Source organism: Pangasianodon hypophthalmus, chromosome 14, assembly GCF_027358585.1.
Source record: "Pangasianodon hypophthalmus isolate fPanHyp1 chromosome 14, fPanHyp1.pri, whole genome shotgun sequence".
Classification (NCBI taxonomy): Eukaryota; Metazoa; Chordata; class Actinopteri; order Siluriformes; family Pangasiidae; genus Pangasianodon; species Pangasianodon hypophthalmus.
In genome coordinates, this window is record NC_069723.1 from 12,142,845 (window position 1) to 12,162,951 (window position 20,107).

General features: G+C 37.5%; 1 protein-coding gene across 2 annotated transcripts in view; it reads right to left on the reverse strand.

Moving 5' to 3' along the window:
- The window catches only part of pitpnm3 (PITPNM family member 3), a 65,807-nt gene extending 47,433 nt beyond the window's left edge, over positions 1-18,374 (reverse strand). For both annotated transcript variants that reach the window (XM_026924585.3, XM_026924584.3), the window contains exons 1-2: positions 18,238-18,374; positions 6,919-7,014 (exon numbers count right to left, since the gene is read on the reverse strand). In XM_026924585.3, coding sequence (XP_026780386.2) covers positions 6,919-7,014; positions 18,238-18,262 — 121 coding nt within the window. In that variant the 5' untranslated portion in view covers positions 18,263-18,374. The remainder of the gene's footprint in view (positions 1-6,918; positions 7,015-18,237) is intronic.
- Between the last annotated feature and the right edge of the window lie 1,733 nt (positions 18,375-20,107).

Here is a 20,107-nt window from a genome sequence, read left to right on the forward strand (position 1 = left end):
CAAAAAGTCTGCAATTTTCAGAGTATGCAGTTTTTGGTAGGTTAAATTTTTTCGGCAAATGTATCAATTAGAAAAATAGCTTTAGATAAAGTTTTCAATTTTGACCAATCAAAAGCATAGCAAATTATTAGTGGGTCCATCCTCGAACCTGTCATTCATGTTTCATGATGATCGTTCAATCATAACCCTGTCAAATGCCTGATCAAATCTGATCATACCAAACCTCAGCTTGATTGACGATTCCTGAGAAACAGTTACCTGACCTTAGCACCCACCCTATGTATGACCCCAAACTTTGTATGTAACCTCAGAATCATCTCCTGTGTATGCCATTTCAAGTTTCATGTGAATGCACACAATTGTTCATGAGTTACAGTTGTTTGAGTAAATAAGGCACCGTCTCCATAGAATTGATTGATGTGCTGGCCATTTGTTTACAAATTTTTAATCATTATTGAGCTTCATTCTTTCCTGAATAGTTTGACATCAGGTTTGTGAAGATCAGTCAAAAATCCTAGGACTGGTTCGCAAAAGTAGGTTTTGCATATTACGCAAATTAGCAAAAAATCCATCATGACAGAAATTAGTGAGTGAGACTTTGTTTATTCAATCAAATTTTTCTGGGAGAATGTATAAATGTATTTACTTATTTTTAAGATATGTTGAACCTGTAGTACCTCTCTGTTCTGGCACCAAGGTGGTGGAATGAACTTCCCCTAGATGTCCGAACAGCTGAGTCACTGGCAGTCTTCAAACGACGGCTAAAGACTTACCTCTTCATAAAATACTTAAATTAGCACTTTCACAAAAAAAAAAAAAAAAAAAAAAAAAACCTCCCCAACAGAGTTTTGGACTGATGGTATTCCTAGTTTGTGACCTACCGAGCCAATATCAGAATGTATTTTTGATAGACTTCAAAGCACTATTGTAAGTCGCTCTGGATAAGGGCGTTTGCCAAATGCCATAAATGTAAATGTAAATGTAGTACATTTTGTTTACAATATTAAACCTTTGTTCAGAGCAATTTATTTTTATACAGGCAAAAATGCCCATTGTTTTGCATTGTTATGATTCCAAAATGAAAAAGGAGTCTGTTCTATCATACTTTTTCTTCATTCTTCATCAAATTTTGTTCTGAGAATCAAATTGAATCAAATTGTGAAGCCAATATCGTGAATCGAATCAAATTTGAATCATGACTGGAGTGTATTGTTACACCCTAATACAGAATCCTATTTCTACATGCCATTTAAAATCACAGATTTTTAATGGTATATGGTGAAATCATTTGAAAACTTAGTGTGACAGACACATGGTTTCATTCAGCATAAAAAGAAAGTGAGACACTTTTGATTATTTTCGCGTGCAAAACTGCAAATTCTAGTAAGCCCTGAGTGTCTACTTTCATATGAGCCATTAACCACTACTGTGGAGTCTATCTCAAATAAATTCACTGCTGAACATGAGCACCCCTAAAACAGGACGGAAATTCCATTTTTGGCATCTGGTAAAAAGAGTTAAATAAATAAAAGGCTTGAATTCAGCACTAGACAAGCTAGGAGTGAAACTTCGTGTGAATGTTTGAAAGTCCAGTCTATTTATAGTGTGTGTGTGTGTGTGTGTGTGTGTGCATGTAAGAGAGAGAGAGACGGAGATTGAAGTCAGGTGTGTTGAGTTAGAAGACCGGTGATTGTGATCTGATGACTGGATGACATGGTTGAACATGTGATGTGGTTTGTAGTTCAGTTGACTGCTGGGAAATTGAGTCTGATGTCAAAGTGTTATGTGGTGGGGCAGAATTCTGGGAGTTTGAGGTTCTGGAAGATGGTGATGTGACAATTATGCTGTTATATTAACCAGTCATACACTCTATAAGTAACAGATTCTGGTGTAAGAAGTACTAAAATAGTAAGTGTTCTGGGAAATACCAACAGCTTTCTAGTGGCTAATGCTAGCTAGCCAACCCTCAAACTCAACCACACAAATGATGAATAGAAAGAGTTTAGAGAAATGCACCATTCCTGTAGTAAAGCAGCAAACAAATGCCTTATTTATAAGGCTCTATAACTAGTAAGAGAAGTTGCACTTACGTATACTCTTATATTCTGTTGGGGAGTAAAACTTCTACCAACACAACATTAAAAACACAAGCCAGCCAACATGTTGCTGTTTTAAAGATGGCTTATACTGACATGCAACATGCATCTCCCTTTGTTGGGCATGTCATTAGCTAGCTCATTTGACTGGAGTAAGCTAAAGTTAGCTTTCTGACTCCTACAACTAAGTGGACTGCTGCAGATAAAATTTAATAAAGTCACCACTCTTAATATTCTTGCGACCCTCATTGTTGAATATTTTGCTACGTCAATACTTTGCGTCATTCAGTTGAGCTATACTGTATTTTAGGACTAACATGGGCCAAATAATGAATAATAATGAATACTTGAGCTGTGCTTATAAATATTTATAACTAGTTGGCGGTCTCAGTAATAACAGGCTTTGGGTTGGAGAGACTGAAAAGGGCACTCTACAGAAATTCATAAAAAATATATAGGCATAATTCTAAGCATAAACTGGCTTGAGATGTGTTATATAGACACTCCAATAATACAAAATAATAGAATAAAATAAGATATATCTCGTTTAGGGTCCAGTGATCTGGTCACATTCTAGAAAACAGACATCAGTAGAGCCTGACGACAATAATTTTTTATTAGACAATTGCAAATAAATTACCACGTTACTTTTCATACTCTGTTCTGTAAACACATTCAGAGATCGTGATTAGTCCATCTGTTTGTTTAGAGAATCTGAGTGCCAGAGGATCAGCTGTCATCTGCCTATCATAGTCATACATTTGATGATCCAAACCAAACACACCTGATGCTGAACATAATTGAAATGCTCTATTTCCCACACAAGGCTACATGGGGACACAATGCCACATACATTATAAATGAAAGGTGAAGACATTAGACAAGCTCTTTAATCTTACAGGAATCACAGATGCCCTTCTAAGTAGATTTTGATTAGTCTAATCATGGTTTGTAGAGAGAGAAAAAACAACAACAACCTAGCAGTAGATCAGTGAACTACAGGAGCTGCAATATAATCAATAAGAAAAAAATTAATACAATATGTGTAATTTCATGTTAATGAATTCATAATGATAACATAATAAATGGCTATAGTAACATAAATGGAGGAATCCATTGTGCAACTCTGACAACTTCTTTTCATTACTAAAGTGAGTGTGCTCTTCATAACAGGTTATTCACAGTGGACGTTTGTCAAGCTGTCAGTAAAAGCACTGAAAACAGTGTTGACATTGAACACTAATTTTAATTTAGTTATGCTTCTGCTCTGGTAAGGAAAAACCATCCAATGGTTTACCAACATATTCTTATGGGCCATGAGTCCAATGTAAATCCATGCAATTTGATAACCACAGTAATAAACTTAAAAAGACCGTGGAAAAGGCTTAAATCCACTGGCATCACTGGAAAGTGTGGATGAGAGACGGATGGGATTAGGATGCAGGGGAAAACATATACTCTATTAATACTGAGAGGTATATGAATGTAGAGAGTTTTTACAGACCCATTTTCAGGTCTTCTGAGAAGACACATCAAAAACAGTGTGATCTTTTCATATACTTAATTCACTAAAATATTATCAAAGCAAGTCTAACTTTATTATTGGTATTTTAAAAATTAATGTCCTCTAAATACCCAGACAAGTGCAACTTGCAAATCAAGGATTTATGTAACTCTTATCAATAACTATATCAATATCATCCTGAAAAAGAAAGAAAATGTAAATTATTACTTTCAATATTATATTATTAATAAATCATTATTAATCATTATTACCACGTAATGCCTTTTACACATTCTGCTCCATTGCACCACTGCAGTGATAAGTTACCCGTTTAACGCTACACACATGAGACAGTTTGGAAGTCATATGATCTGTGATGGTAATGAGGCTCTTCATCTCTCATTGCACATTGAGGATCAGAGATCATACACATACTTTTACATACACCTAGGCTAAAGACATTCAAGCACCACATGTTACCATACATTTCCTGTGTTGAATGAATTAGGGCATCTACTTTAATTCCATAAGAGGTCATTTCAAAATAATAGATAAGAGTCATATTTATTTCAGTTTTTATTTACTATATCAGATTTTCAGTGGGTCAGAAGTTTACATACATTCTGTTAGTATTTGGTATAATTGCCTTTTAATTGCTTGAACTTGAATCAAAGGCTTGGGGTAATCTGGACAAACTTCTCACAATACTTTGCCAGAATATTTGCACATTCCCAGTTCATGGCTTTGTGATGGCCACTCCAAAACTTTCACTTTGTTGTCTTTAAGCCATTTTGTTACAACTTTTAAGTATGCTTAGGATCATTGTCCTGCTGGAAGACCCAGTTGCAACCATCTTTTGACTTTATCGCTGATGTCTTGAGTTTTCTTCAGTATTTCTAGATAATCCTCCTTCCTCATGATGTCGTCTATTTTCTGAAGTGCACCAGTCCCTTTTCCAGCAAAAAAAACCTCCACAGCATGATGCTGCCACCCCCATGCTTCACAGTTGGAATGGTGTTCTTCAGATTAAAAGCCTCACCCTTTTCCCTCGATCCACAGCACTGATCATTATGAACAACAGTTCAATTTTTTGCTTCATCTGACCACAGAACACCCCTCCGCTAGTGATCACCTGCAAACTTAAGTCTGGCTTTTTTTTTATGGTCTTAGAATAGAAACTTGTTTCTTGCATGGCAGCTTTTCAGGCCATGGTGACATAGGACTCTGTAATGGTGGCAGTACATACTTTGCTATCTGATGCCTCCAACTACTTCACCAGTTCCTTTGTTATTGTCTTTGTTTTGTCAGTTAAACCTTTCAGTTACCTGGGAATTAATTTGTGCCTCTTTTCTGAACAATGTAGTGTCTATGTGGTCCCAAGTTTTTTATTTTTGCATTTGTTGTTTGTAAAGATGCTTGTGTACCTCCATTTGTTTGAAATTTTCTCCTAAGAACCAGACTGAGTTGCTTGGTTGAGTTGGATTTTCTTCTATGGTATCAAAGGCACTGGCACAATTGTTTTAAGATTTAAAATTTTAAAACCTCTGATGTGAATAAAGTAGATACCATAATTGACTTGCCAAAAGAAGTGTGTAGTAGCATATGTGTGGAGTTGTGAAAAACTGAGATGGAACATCTTTAGCGCAGGAGTAGGTGTAAACTTTCGGCCTTACCTGTAGACTCACACCCCCATTATACCATTCACACAAATTTAGGCTTGTGCAAAATTTGTTGGGTGAAAAACAAAATTATTGTCTTCAACTGCATTCATCTTCTGAGAGACTGGAAGTGGCTGAAACTATGGAAGCTGTGCCCTAGCTGTGCATCTTTCATGCATCTACTGACATCAACTTTACTGGTCAATCCAGTTAATTGTTTTGGGATTCGCAGCCTTTCTGTCATTTGGTACAGCTAGTAATTTACCAAGGTACTCCCCAATATCACCACTGAGGGGTACTTCATAGTACTTGCCTACTGCGATAATGCCCAATTATCCAAATTTCTCAGCTCCACTGAGAACACGACTATCAAACAGGTCAATGTAGAGGCAGCTTCTCTGTGCCTGAAGTGTAGATAATGAGAGCTTATTTCTTCTGCATTTTGCATGTAATGCTCTGTGATGACAAAAGACTTTTCTCATGGCTTGATTTCAGTGGCTATTTAAAGCTTGCTGAACTGCATTATTCAGAGGGAAATAAATAAACCTTTTGAAGATTCATTGTCTTTGGCCCAGGGAAATCATACCCACACACCCACACATTTTGCTGTACGTTTTGTTCACCTTATCCTTAAAAATCTTCACCAAAACCAAACGATGCAATTAAGGAAATGCTATTCAAGAGGGAAAAACATATTTTGAAATGACTCAAATGAACCTTAATTGGGATGATCATGAATCTAGATAAAAATAGACCATAAGAGTGAAGTGAAGGGGAAAATCAATATAGTTTTCAGAATGATTCACAAATGAAAATCATAGATGTTTTGACTGCATAAGTATTCACCCCCCTTGGTGTGAAATTCTTAAATTAGTTCTGGTATAACCAGAAATTACATGATTAGTTGAATGGTATCCAGAAGCCCAATGAACTTTAAGGAGCTATCAAAACAAATCCAGGACAAGGTTTTGAAAAAAAATATCAATCAGGGTTTGGTTATAAAAAAAATTACGAACTTTAAACATCCTATGAAACACAATTAAACCTATTATTAAAAATGGAAAGAATATGGCATAACTGTGACTCTGCTTAGAGGAGGCCATCCACCAAAATCAGTGACTAGGGAAATAGGGTATTAGTCAGAGTAGAGAGTAATGCGTTGCCATTATATTATATACTACGAAATGAGGTGTATAATAAAAAGTCACATACATAAAATATCCTTGTAATACGCATAACTTTTTTCATTACTATGATGCTTATAGTGGATGTCTTGGATGACATATTGATGCCATATAACCTAAATGGTAAAATATTATGCTTCTGTAAACTAGTCCTGTTGGTAAAGCACAATGAATTGATACACATGCCATTAATTACAACAAGCACTGAATTACTTTTCAATACTTACAACAAAATTATATAAAAATTCCTCATCACTAAATACAACAATGGTGGAGTATAATTGTTTGAATATGCCAGATACAGAAAAGATACCAAAAGATGTGTCAGAATCAGTCTGCTGCTGTAAAAAAGAAGACCAAAGAAATGAAACTGCGAGTGAAAATGAAAAGGCAAGAGAAAGACAGAGAGAGACAGAGATGGAAAAGCAGACTGGAAAACTGAATTAAGTATACCATTGGAGAAACATGACACTAACCTCGGGCATCAAAAAACTCATCATCAGAGCTGTCCATGGATTCTTGGGTGATGTTATGCATACACCAGTGGGAAGCGCTGTGCTTGCGTAAAGTCACTACAGGGCAGAAAACAGAGAAATGATTAAGTGCCCAAGCAAATAACTAGAAGGACTGTATCGTTAACATACAGCACTAGCATGACTAGCATGAATCTGCCTAATTTTATGGTGAGTCAGACAGATAATGTAGACTGGAATAGTGCATTCAATAGAAAGAAAAACTGTCTAATTAAAATGTAACAAGTATGAACAGAATTGTACATCATACGAATTCATTGGGCATAAAGTCTAAAGGACACCAAATTATTATTTTTTAATGGCTTCAGAAAATTAGGGTCAGGGCATACATCAAAGGTCCCTGGTGTTCTGATCCACTCAAATCAGTGTTAATAGCTTTTTAATTTAATGACAGAACATGGCAACGGTGTTAATTAAAACAATAACAATAGGCTCAATTTTCATGCAGTCGTAAGTTTAATTTGCTTATATAATGCTGGTGTTTTGTTAATATGCTTGGTCAGAAGCTTTTTTTTTTTTACCATTTCAGCTCAGTTGCTATTTCCATTCATCAGAAATAAAAGTGCCTACACTGGTGTGGGTGGAACAGCACAACAGGGGGTGTGACATTCAAAATCTGCCAGCACTGTTGTGTTTTACAACCTGGTCTGGTCTGAAAATGCACTTGCGTCATCATCTTCAGACCCACTCTTAGCACGGACACAATGACAAAACGGACTTGAAAATGTTGTCTAATGTCTGTTGTCTAATGGCATTTTTTGTGCACCATGTCATGCAGTTCATTATATTAGAAAATAGAAAATAGGTATCACTACTAGTCTTGTGTGATATTACGAGTCAATTATCTCTACATGATATGACACTGTCGCAATAAACAAAGACATTTATGATTATATTACACTCAGACCAGTCAACCTTTACGCATTTTGTGTAGGAGCTCCTACATTTAACATCGGAGTATGCTAGAGCAGTCTTTTTCTCCCAATAGGAGAAAGGGAGTTGAGCCAACTGACATCTGAAATGATTTGCACAGGCATATTAAACTCTCCAGTATTAACTGACACCTCCTAGAAGCCCTTTCCCACAAACCCATGCGGCCTCGTTTTCTGTCAAATGTTTTGATAAATGGAGAATGTTTTGAGTTCGTTAAGTAAGGAATAACACATAAGAAACCATGCTGTTATACGAAAATAATGCATGCCAGGGGGTGTGATGCAGCACGATGCCCCGAAGCGCGTTATTTCCTTATAACAGCATGGCCTAGAGCATTTTAATGGTTTATAGTTAGATTTAATGCTGTGGAACACCCAAAAGACAAATCAGTTCCTGTTCACACCTACATTATAGTTGCAATAGACAGACAACCGAGACTGCTGCCAAAACTGTTAAATAAATGTTTCCTAAAAAAAAAAATGTCACGTCATGTTAAAATGTCACGTTAATGCATTTTACTTTGTTAAACAAAGTTTATTAATAGTCTTAGATTATGTGGAGTACCTACCATACAAGTCCTTATGTGTGGGCTGTAACTATAGAAACAATAACATTTCAGAACAAGCGAAATAATATAAACCTATCATTCATGTTACAGCTACTGTCTGAGCTGTGCTGTTATATGAAAATAATGCAGACGTTCTGTCCATGCTGTGGTATGTGGTAACAGGTTTTACTCAGCTGGTTTTATCAAAATTTTCCCTAAAAATACTTTTCAGGAAAATGAAACAATTTTATATTCATGCCTAACAGACTTACAGTGTTTTCTGTTTGCAACCAAAAAAATACCACTAATGTTTTAGAAATTGCAAAATGTACTTTTGTGGATAAATAAATTCTCAAACATTTAGTGACTTTTAAGTTAAAAATGCTGATTAACAAGTGTACTTTCATGTATGAAACGTATATTATTTCTTGTTTAATGATGGGTACACCATTTGACAAAGTCAGCCTACATGACTTTGTTTAAAATTATGTTAAAAATTATTCCAGGCTATTATACTGAAATTAAAAAAAAACATATATAATAATAAGAATGCAGTGTATGCATTTTAAAAATTGTGTGTGGGGTATGAAATATCCATTTACATACATCTCTTAAATTTTGGCCTTGAACAACATAGAGAGAAGGTCTCTGAAGGGGTGGGTGAGGGTTCTAACTCACTCAAATCAGTGTTAATAGCTTCATAATCTAATGCCATGCAGCCCCAATAGTTTTAATTTTAAAAAAAATGACTATAAATAAAGCAATTATCTCTCTCTACCTAACAATTTCATTTGTAATGTCAATTATAGATCTAGTTAGAAAGGACTTCTGGTGGGTTATTTGCTAATTTTCTCACAGCAGTATTAACTCATCTTTCATGTTATACGAGAGCAAATGAGGAATTGAGAAATGACTGAGTCACTGAGCCAGTAACCAAGTGTAGATCACTGACCAATTTAGTAAACAGTTTTGTTTTGGGTCGTTTCTTTTTTTTTTTCCCAATTAACACATCCAGTTCAGCTTATTACTTATTGAAACAGGCTGTCAGCATTTTTAACAGTTGTCATATTCAGACTTCTATCGTAGAGAGTGGTCTACAATATCAACTCTCCTGTACTCATCTCCCAAAAACAGGCATTGACACAGTACTTTATACTTTCCACTGGAGGAAATTTAATACTATTCCACAGGTCACATCACAGCGCTCCGCGGACTCCATCAACCAACAGCCATCGCGGCCTACAAACATGGCCGCCTCAGTCACCGAGCTTCTGAATGAACACACCTGAGTTCAATCAGCCACACATACAAGCACCCTTTAAAGGGAGACTCTCATTCATTCATATTTTGTGAAGTATACGCTCAGCTCTGTCTTTGTACTACTGACTATACCAAGCCTTTTGAACCTATACTGCCTACTGTAACTGGCCTGTTTTCACGTCTTTGTCCTGCCTAGTTTGTCCTGTTTGCTGATCGCCAGACGTTTTTTTTGACCCTGTCTTAGCCTTAAGACTTGGAACTGCTTGTCTGTGTTTTTCCCATTAAATCTCAGCTCAAGCTGCATTTGCATCCGTCTGCGCCTTAATTTTGCGACACCACGAGTACAAAAATTTCCTCAGTTGTAAGCATTTCATGTCCATTTAAAAGGAACATCTCCAAGATTCTGAAAAGACCTCTTCCTTACGTTGCTCTGCAAACTGGACTTTAATAAAGACATTGCACAAAAATGTCGGTACTTAGGCAGCCTTCCCTCAAAACCAAGGGGAGGTAGTGATATTTTAAACCATCCATGATATCAATGATTAATGTGTTGATTATATGAGTGTGAGACAAATAAAAAACTTTTTTTGCATAGTTTATTGCAAATAGGTGTCACAAATGTGTATCAAACAATGGACCAGTAGTACATTTTCACTTTTGCAACTAAAGACATAATGTACTGTTTCTCTAATTTATGTCGCAGTCTTAAAGTTTTCATTTGACTCACCAATCGCAGTTGTATATGACAACAACCTTCAGAAAAGAGTAGTGCAGATATACAGAATGTAACACACTACTGTTTGCATGACTGTTTTCATTCTGCCTAACTCACAAATATAAAGAAAGGTCTAAGGCAGTTTTTGTTTTCTTTTTAATAAGCCCAAGAAACAAACTGCCTGATTTCACTTGCAGTATAAAGGTTGCTCACTTACATTATAGCAAGTCAGGAGGTCAGACCGAACACAGGAAAAAGGGGTTCATGCTGAGTTTAGTTGAACTTCACTTGAACCATTGAAAGCATGAGCAATAGAAAACAAAAGGGGCAAGCTGTGCTCCCTTCTCTCTGGAATAAATAACTAAAATGAGAGCATGCTATTATAAAATAGCAGTCACACTGGCTGTGTGCTTTTTCTCTTTGCTCCATTTCTGACTGCCCGCACATCTCGTTGGAGCTCAGCATTCAGCACTAGAGAACAATGGTAATATGTAAATTGTTAAAACTGGATGAAGTTTTTCAACTCAAAAAAGTAAAAGGGTGATATAATACAGTATACGCAAAGTGGAGACAACTTTTATAGCTGCACATGGATAAGGAATGGATGATTAAAAGTAAAACCCTAATAAATTTGCATTGGTTCTCTGAAAACAGTAAAATCTGTTAAATGCTAGCTTAACAGATTAAACTTAGACTGCTTTAAATGGTAAGGCAACAAGTAAGTGCAGGCTCCTGATTTAGTACCATTTAGATAATGAGATAGAAAGACAAACAAAATCCATTTGATTCTTTTCATTTCACTCATCCGGAGGTCTGACCTTCTAGAAGTGAGGACCATCAGAGATGACAATCAGCTAGTCTGCTAAACTACCAGTGTCTCCACAAAAAAAAAAAAAAAAAAAAAAAAAAAAAAAAATATCTCACACACACCTTCAAATATGTCACCATTATGATTGTGTTTCCCCACAGCATATGTGCACTGCGGCTGGTAAACACTCCCATCTGGCAGCTCTCTGCCTGAAGTGGCACTCTCAACAGTGAAACGCAGCATATGGCCCTCTAACCCTGAAAACACTGATATGCTAATAAAATGTTCAAGTGCGCTTACCCTAAAAAGACAAAAACACTGCTGTACTGCATTCTTTAGTTAGTTACTATTTCTGGAAAAGCATGCAAAGGAACTAGGACAAGCTATATAAAGTACCATACACAGGCAGCATGCAGAATAAATTGGGGTGGGGGGTGGGATGTTGAGCAACAAGAGTATAGACAGCAGCCAAGCTGGGAAGTAAAAACAACATCTATGAACTTGATTACATGGTCAGAGCACCGAAGGAATTCAAACTGAACTGCTTTAAAGGGGTTTGAGTACTTGACAGTAAACCAAAAAAACTGTCACACTGCTTTTGATGAAGTTTGAATTGGGGTAAAAAAGCAAAATGCATGAATGCAAAATTGCAAAGCTGTCATAAGGAGGTATGAACTTGCACATAAATGTACAAAAGATTTCTCTCTTAGTTGTCTCATTTAATAAATGCTTTTAAATTGGACGAGTTACAGGTTTTAGCATAGTTCACTTAAAATCGCCCTATAAAGCAGTGGTTCTCAAATCAGTCCTCAGGGCTCTACGCTTGTGTTGTGTGAGTTAGGATAGAGCAAAAATATAGACCCTCTGGGGGCCCTGAAGACTGGTTTGAGATCCACTGCTATGAAGAACCTGGCTGCTGCTGCGACCACAGACTGAAGCCTGCTTTTTGGAAGAGTATCCATCAAAGTTTCCTTGTCAATTACTGTTTTTTCCTATTTGTGACTTGACCCTTTAAGGGCAATGCACAATCTTACAGAAATTGTCTGAAACAATTATCTCACTGCATTATCCTGTGGTGTGGGCTGTAAAAAAAATCCAATCTTAACCCCTTTCATCTACTCACAGTACAGTTGTGGCCACCCAAATTGAAATATAAATAAAAATATAAATATTACAGTTCTAACAAAATGAACAGACTGTTACAGTTGCTCTGTTACACACATATGTGATCCTCATTTAACTGTTTTCTATACTGAGTGAGATAACGATTTCTCTAAGAGGTTTCCTTCTCTTTATGTTTAGTTATTAGCCCATAGTATATGCTACTGTATAGAGTAGATTGTATAATAGATTGGCTGCTTGAACTCTTCTAACTATACAATTTTTTGAGTAAATACAAGTACTATTACACCCCTCCTAACCACCATGGTTGGTAAGAATCATCTGGATACATTTTTGTGCTCCCTCCCACTAATAAGGCAAGCGAGATGGACCCAATCAGCCCAGTGGTGGCACTAGAGCGCAAGTGTTTACATTTTGATCATATCTCAATGGTTCGTGAATCCTACAAACAAAATTCTTTTTCCACTGATTCCTTGGGTTCTCCTGAACAAACAAGCCTCAAGAACCATTTAGCATTTGACAAGGTTCCCATTAAGCTATGGTCATGAAACCTAAATGGTATTTACAGGGAGGGACCTACGACTACATGATGCAGTCTCACTCAAATTGGCGTTATTCATATTCAAAGGGGTTGGAATTAAGTTCAAATTGCTGTTTCTCAGGAGCCAAAAGTCCAAATGAAATATGAAATATGGTTAGCGACATTGATCTGCTAATCTGTAACTGGGTTTTTAATCATCATTGAATTAAATAAAAAATATGGCTGCCTTCAGCCAATCAGTTTTCATCAGGCATTTCACACAACTAGCAAGGATCTATCATCACAAAACTTGATAAGTATGTTCATAAGTATGGTCTCTTTATTGTTCTATGTATCTTGGCAAGAACTAGCCTCTGGGGATGCTATTTGCGAGGACTGCATGAACCCTGCAGATCACTGATTGCAGCTATATATCTTTTTGGTGAGTTTATACATCAAGTGGATAGTGTAGAGCAACATGCTGCAAGATTCATGTCTGTTCAGCCAGTATTTGAAGCTGAAAATGGGCACCGGCTATGCTCACTGCCTCAGCACTGACCATCTAAAAGACGCAGCATCTGACTAGCCACTCCTTGATGGAGTACCAGGATGCTGTGTCTTCAGCTGCAACTGGCAGATTTCCACTGGATAATGACCTAGAAGTTGAATCACCGTGTTCAACCTCCAGCCTCACCGATGTCTGAATATGCATCTGAATTGGTCCCTGCTAGCTCTCAGACACTGCTGACAGGCTCTGAATTAGCCTTGCCAGCCACTCTTAAAACGGGAGTGCCCAAGTTAGATTAGATGGTGCTAGGCAACCCACAACACCAATTGTGTTTTTTTGTCACATAATACATAGCACCTCAGACCATGGAAGAAAGACATAAGGGGCTCCCTTATGTCTTATGTCTCTTATGTCTCTAAGCTGTCCCATTGGGTAGTCATCACCATGGTCTACAGACAAACTGGACACTCATCCCCCATGGCATGCCACTCCATGAGGAGCACCCGGCGATCCTCAGCACCCTTGGGAGTTATCCGGTTATTTACAGAACCATAGTTACATAAGGAACTAGCTCTCATTGTTACATTCTAATGGATATATCCAAACAGCAGTGACTGAAGCAGTCATGAATGGCTGTGTGATTGCTTTCTCCTTGTCTTTCTTGCTTACCCTCCATCTCCTGCTCACAAAAGACTGCAGGGTAGCAGCAAGCATGGACCTGCTGTCTGTTATTGCCTCTCATAGAAGTCTATTTTTAGCTCAGCGCTTCATCCAAATGGTTGTGCAAATTAGGCAGAGCACAAACATTTCAGAGAACTGAAAATGTACTGTTTTATTTAAAGCCATTAAGGATGTTGGATATAGCATCACCCTATCAATCCAAAGCATATATATTATATATTAAAATATTCTATAATTATATTATTATAATTAATACTGGTTTGGTTCAAAAAGACATGATGAAATATGATGCCATTAATATTTCAACCAATAAAGACTTCCCCTATAGCTATAAATTTGTTAAACACATTGTTGATTATATGAAATGAAATTATTTATCTGCTCTAATTGTTTTTTCTCAAGATTGCTTCAGCTAAGCTGTATTACAGCCTTAATTCAAAATATAGAAATCTACACAACACTTAAATATTCATTATGATACAATATTACAATTGCATGGGACTAAATATAATGGGTGCCTTTTGTCACTGAGTCTGGCAGAAGTGAGAAAGATCTTTTTAACAAAGGCCTACAAAGGCTTTACTCTTTTAACCTAGGCAAGTTGGACATGTGAGAAGTCATTCACATCACCATAGCAACAACAGAAAAAAGTAGAAGCACAGCAGGTTATATTTAATCCCCCTATTGATGCCCTGTCAAAGTTAGTTGTTGCAGTTTAAGATGTTTGAGTCTATTAACACATTCTTTATTGTACTATAGCCCAACACCACATTGAATGTTATGAAAATATTACTGAATAACACCAAAATCTTTTACATGAATTATAGTCTCCATATTACCTTTAATTAATGCATTTATTGGCAAACCATGCTGCTCTTAAAATTAATACTCTATACACTAATAATGGGATTCCCCATAAGGGATCATGGAAACCTGCTGATTATTCCACATTTTCATGGGTACAGAGTATTTCACTACAAGAGACATCCATTGGCAATAAACAAATTTACACGGTGTAATGATATTAACAATAGTAAGATTCAGTGATCTACTTAATAGGCTATTGACAATATGTGCAGCTTCAGTTGTTTTTATAAACCTGAGCAGAATATTACCAGGCTTTTACTTATCACACAAGCTTCTGCTTGGATGTTTTATACAAAAGTGTATATGTTCAGTAAGAAAACATAATTTCTAAACAGCACGGATGTGCACTCACCCATGTGTCCAATTAATTATGTTCTTTGATGTGTGTTTGATACTTGACTACATTACAACAGATCCAATAAAGAATGACTGGCAGAGAAACGAAGGGCTCTAATTTAGTGCTGGAAATCCTGTTACTGCTTTTGTAAATGAAAAACAAGCCAGTCTCCCCACTATTATCTCCTCAGATCTCCTTCAGTTTAAATATACCACATCAATCTGTTATAAAACAGCAATATTGGTACATTGCTTAGGGGGGAAGGGGGGGGACACGGGCAGGAGGTGGTGGTGATGAGGGGAGAGAAATAGGAAGAGCCCTGTAATGAAATGGACTGAGGATGTGGGATGTGAGAAGCATTAAATTCCATGTCTTGATGTCTTGGCCAGGCTGTTAGCAAATACCGTTCATAGAGCAGCAGATAAATTGCAACATAAATGGTATATAGTGGTTAATGGTAACTATGAATTTAAATATTGCACTCAAAGGGTTGCTATGAAAGATCACTAAGGCATTATTTTAGTTCCAATAGTCAAAAGTATAATATTTAAATTCATGAGCAGGATTCCATCTGCTGCTCATACAAAAATACTTGTGCACACTGAAAATTATCCTGCTCAGGCATAGATTTTTTTGGTAACATTCAAAATTGTATGCATACACTAAGAATTATACTGGTCTCATGCAACCTGCCAACCTGCCAACTCTCACATTTTCAGTGCAACAACACTGCAGAAAATCATCAACCAGTCAGAATGAACCGTCCAATGAAATTGCTCCCATAAAGTCTAATGGTTTATTATTTAGGCTTATTTAATTATTTAAATAAGTAAGGCTGTAACAAGTAGTTGACAAAACCAACTGTCAACTTAAAAATTCTTCATCATGGATTTTTATAGTTCATGTGTTCTTTGTTTAACCAACAACAAAAAATGGTGTTACAATGTAAGACTGCAAAGGCTTGTATTTTTTTCATAACAGCACACTGATTATGCATGTCAGGAATAAAAGAAATAGACTAACCAGTTGACTTTAGATTACGCAATGGTTCATGGTAATGGCTTGAAGTTTTCAAAAATAACACTCAGAGTAATACCATATGTGAACAGCACAGCAATTTCAAAGTTAATATCAAGGTCTTACAATGGTAAGACAATGCAGGCTACTGATTGAGTACAATTTAAAAAAAAAAAAGAGAGAGATGAAACATGATTCAATTGAATCTTCAAATTATTTGTCAAGTATCTTATGTGTAACTTTAAATTAGTTATTGTCATTAAAACAGGGACACTAATAGTCTGTTATATTATTAGTCAGTTAGGCCTGTCCACAGATTATGCAGTTATAAATAATCCTTTGTTGCAGCCCTAATGTAAACATCTCGATATTACAGGATTTGTATACAATATTTTTTTTGCTTGTTTTTGGTTAGAAAAGTAATAATATAATCTAATACAAATATAGTAATAGAATCTACTGCAGCAGGTTAGTTAACACAGGAATATCCATGTCTTGTATTCCCAGATAGAGGTGTGATTACAAATATAATGCTATATAACAGACACACTAATGATGGTCCAACACACTCTGAACTCTATCACAGTTTCAACTGCAGGCTGAAAGTGAAAGGTTGATCCTGAATTGACCCAACTGCAGGAAGTGAACCAAAGGTTGTGTATTATGAGTTTCAAGGCAGTAGATGTGAGCAGATGCTAGCTGATAAACAGAGCTGTGAGGAGCGAAATGAGGCAAAGCACAGAGAATAGTAGGATATTTAGAACAGCAAACAAAAAGAGAATATAAACACTGAATATGATACACATTTTAAACTAGTTATTTACTGTATGTAATTGTCTAAACGTATTTCACGCTGACTCTACATTCTCTGTGCTTAGGTGGTTTTTGTGATTTTAGATGCACTTGGCAAAAGTATGCTTTTTTCAATACTGTATTTCTGGCCCCTCAGCCAATCTCAGTGAGACTGTGGGGGAGTCGTAACAATTTCTTTGGTTAAACTTCAGAATGGTTGAATAGTGTTTGGCAAGGATGTTGTACTAAACTCGGACAGAGAGGACAAGAAAATCTCAGAATAGTGTGTGTGTGTGTGTGTGTGTGTGTGTGTGTGTGCGCATTCCAAACGAGAGCACAGCAGATCTACATGAACAAATGAATTCTGAGAAAGCTTACAAGTTTGTAAATCTGTGTGAAAGCAGAATAAATCCTTACAATAAATGCTCTTGACTTTTGGGACTAAAATAATGCTATGAAACATTACACTGGCTGTAGTGAAGATGCAGCTACATCATACTGTACACAACAGCAATGACTATCAATGTCTATCAACTACCAGCTGTCAGAAACTATTACAACAACACTGTCCATCTGCTCTGATAGTATACAGGACATGTAAAGCAAACGTGCCTGTGATAGCCCTGTACCAATTGTCAAGTGTCTTTACAATCATGATGTCACTTGTGTATTGTTCATATCCTATTGTGCATAGCTTATATAAGTATACAGAGTAAAACAAGAGTGGTCTGAACTCCAGAATAAGGCCTGTTCTTTTGGAAACTGAATCTTGTTCTTTGCAATGGTCACTAATAGAATATACAAAGAGAAATGAGAGAAATGGTTTAAGCAAAACAAGAACACTGTCAAAAGCACCTGGGTGCATACTTCTATTCTGTGGAATAAACTAATGCATGGATTCGAGCCGTTCCAAATCTATGTACCAAATCTAAGTTTGTAAACAGGATATACTGATATAAAAGCTGGCTGAGGCGTTGAGCACGTGATTGGTATTGACCGCGCGCGATTCCGAGCGCTTACACCGCGCATTCCTGCACATCAGCGAGCAAAGTGCGTGAGAGGTGCGGTGACTGTCTCTACCTTTTAATCAACTACAGCATGACACAGTGACAACACCGAGGCTGTGCATGAGGGAAAAATGCAACTGGAACTCACCTTTGCCTTTTGTCTCCTTAGCCATTTCGGAGGGGTGTGTGTGTGTGTGTGTGTGTGTGTTTCCCCGCCGTCCAGAAGACAGAAGAGTGTCAGTTAGTTTGGACGGCGCGCACGTCTCAGTGCAGCGGCTGAAGCAGCTGGCAGAGACACGCGCCACCTCAAACCTCCACACACTATTTTCTGCTTCAGGATGCACCGCTCCACATTCTGCCTGTAGAGAGTCCGAGTCCTGAAAGGTAAAACACGGCTTCTGCTGAACACACACGCACGCACGCACACACACGCACGCACAAACACACGCGCGCGCGCTGGCGTCTGTACTTGTGCAGTCTTTTGCGCCGACCCTCTCCAGCGCGCGCGCGTGTGTGCGTGCGAGCGTGCGTGTGTGCGTGTGTGTAGCGCCTTATGTTCGACTGCCTCCAGCGGCGCAGGCGACTGCTCGTCGTTTTTCATCCTGTGACTCTTCGAAAATTTCAAATTGCATCATGTCAAAACACAATCTTCCTTCTCTGAGGGCATTTAATGATACAGGATACAGGATACAGGATTTCAGGATCCGTTTCATGCACAGTCCATACACTTGGGTGGGCAATAAAATAATTAAGTCACGTGAGTGTCTGGACGGCGAGAAGAATCAAGACTGTGGCGTCCACAGACGGCATTCCTGTGATCTCCAGCAGAGCTCATAGAGCATACACAAGCAGGAAATGCATGTTACTGTTTTCTGCTGCTTTCAACTGGATTCAAGATGATAAAGCTAGTTTGGTATTATTGGAGAGGTGGTTATAGCCTAGACATTAAGGTCAAAGAGCATAGTTAATTAATGTATGCTATTGATTCCTGCTGCAGGTGGCATCAGGTGGGTAGCATTGCCACTCCAGGGTCCTGGGTTCGATCCTGAGTTTGGGTTACTGTCTGTGCAGAGTTTCACATGTTCTCCCTGTGTTCGTGTAGGTTCCTGTCCACAAACATGCAGGTAGGCAGACTGGCTATGCTAGATTGCCCCTCGGTGTGAATGAGTGTATGAGTGGGTGTCTTCCCATCTGGAGTGTATTCTCCTGCTTTGTGCTCAGGGTTGCCAAGATTGTCTCCAGCTCCATCGTGACCCTGCTCAGAATAAAGCAGTTTACTGAAGTTGAATGATGAATGAATGATTTCTGCTGCTTCTAGCTGGAATCAAGTTGCTAAAGCAAGTATGGGATTATTTGGCGAGGCAGTTATAGCCTACACACTGCTGTGCCATGCCCTCATGCTTTACATAACTCCAGTACACCGAATATCACATTGGCTTGTGTGCTGGTACAGACAACAGCATGGCGGCTTGTATGCTGGTGCTGTAATGGAACAGTGCCTGCAGTCTGCCAAAATCCTCCTGCTGGGATCTTTTTGCACTTTCCTAAAATCACAGGTGATTCTGGAGACTCCAGATAAAAAAATGCATGGCTCCATTTGAATCATCGCTGTCCATCGCCATTGTGTTACCAAGAAATTTGCATTAAATAGTAATACATAATTATTTTTCATTTACTCATCTTTAGTAACTGCTTTGTCTTGCTTAGGGTCACAGAGGATCCTGAACCTATTCAGGAAACACTGGACAAGAGGAGGGAATTCACCCTGTAAGGGACACCAGTCCACCAAACATCCTGAATGAATTAAAAATAATTTTATAAAATGTTAAACTTTTATTTTCATAATTTCAACTTAACAGACAATACATTAAGTGACCTACGAAACCCAAAGACTCTTGTTAATGGAGTCTTAAAAATGAAATCCATTTGGATTGCAGCAAAAAAAAGTGGAAATTTTTGGTAGCAGAACATTCTTGTATTTGCTTATGAAGGCTAGACGCATATACTTTTTAAGGATG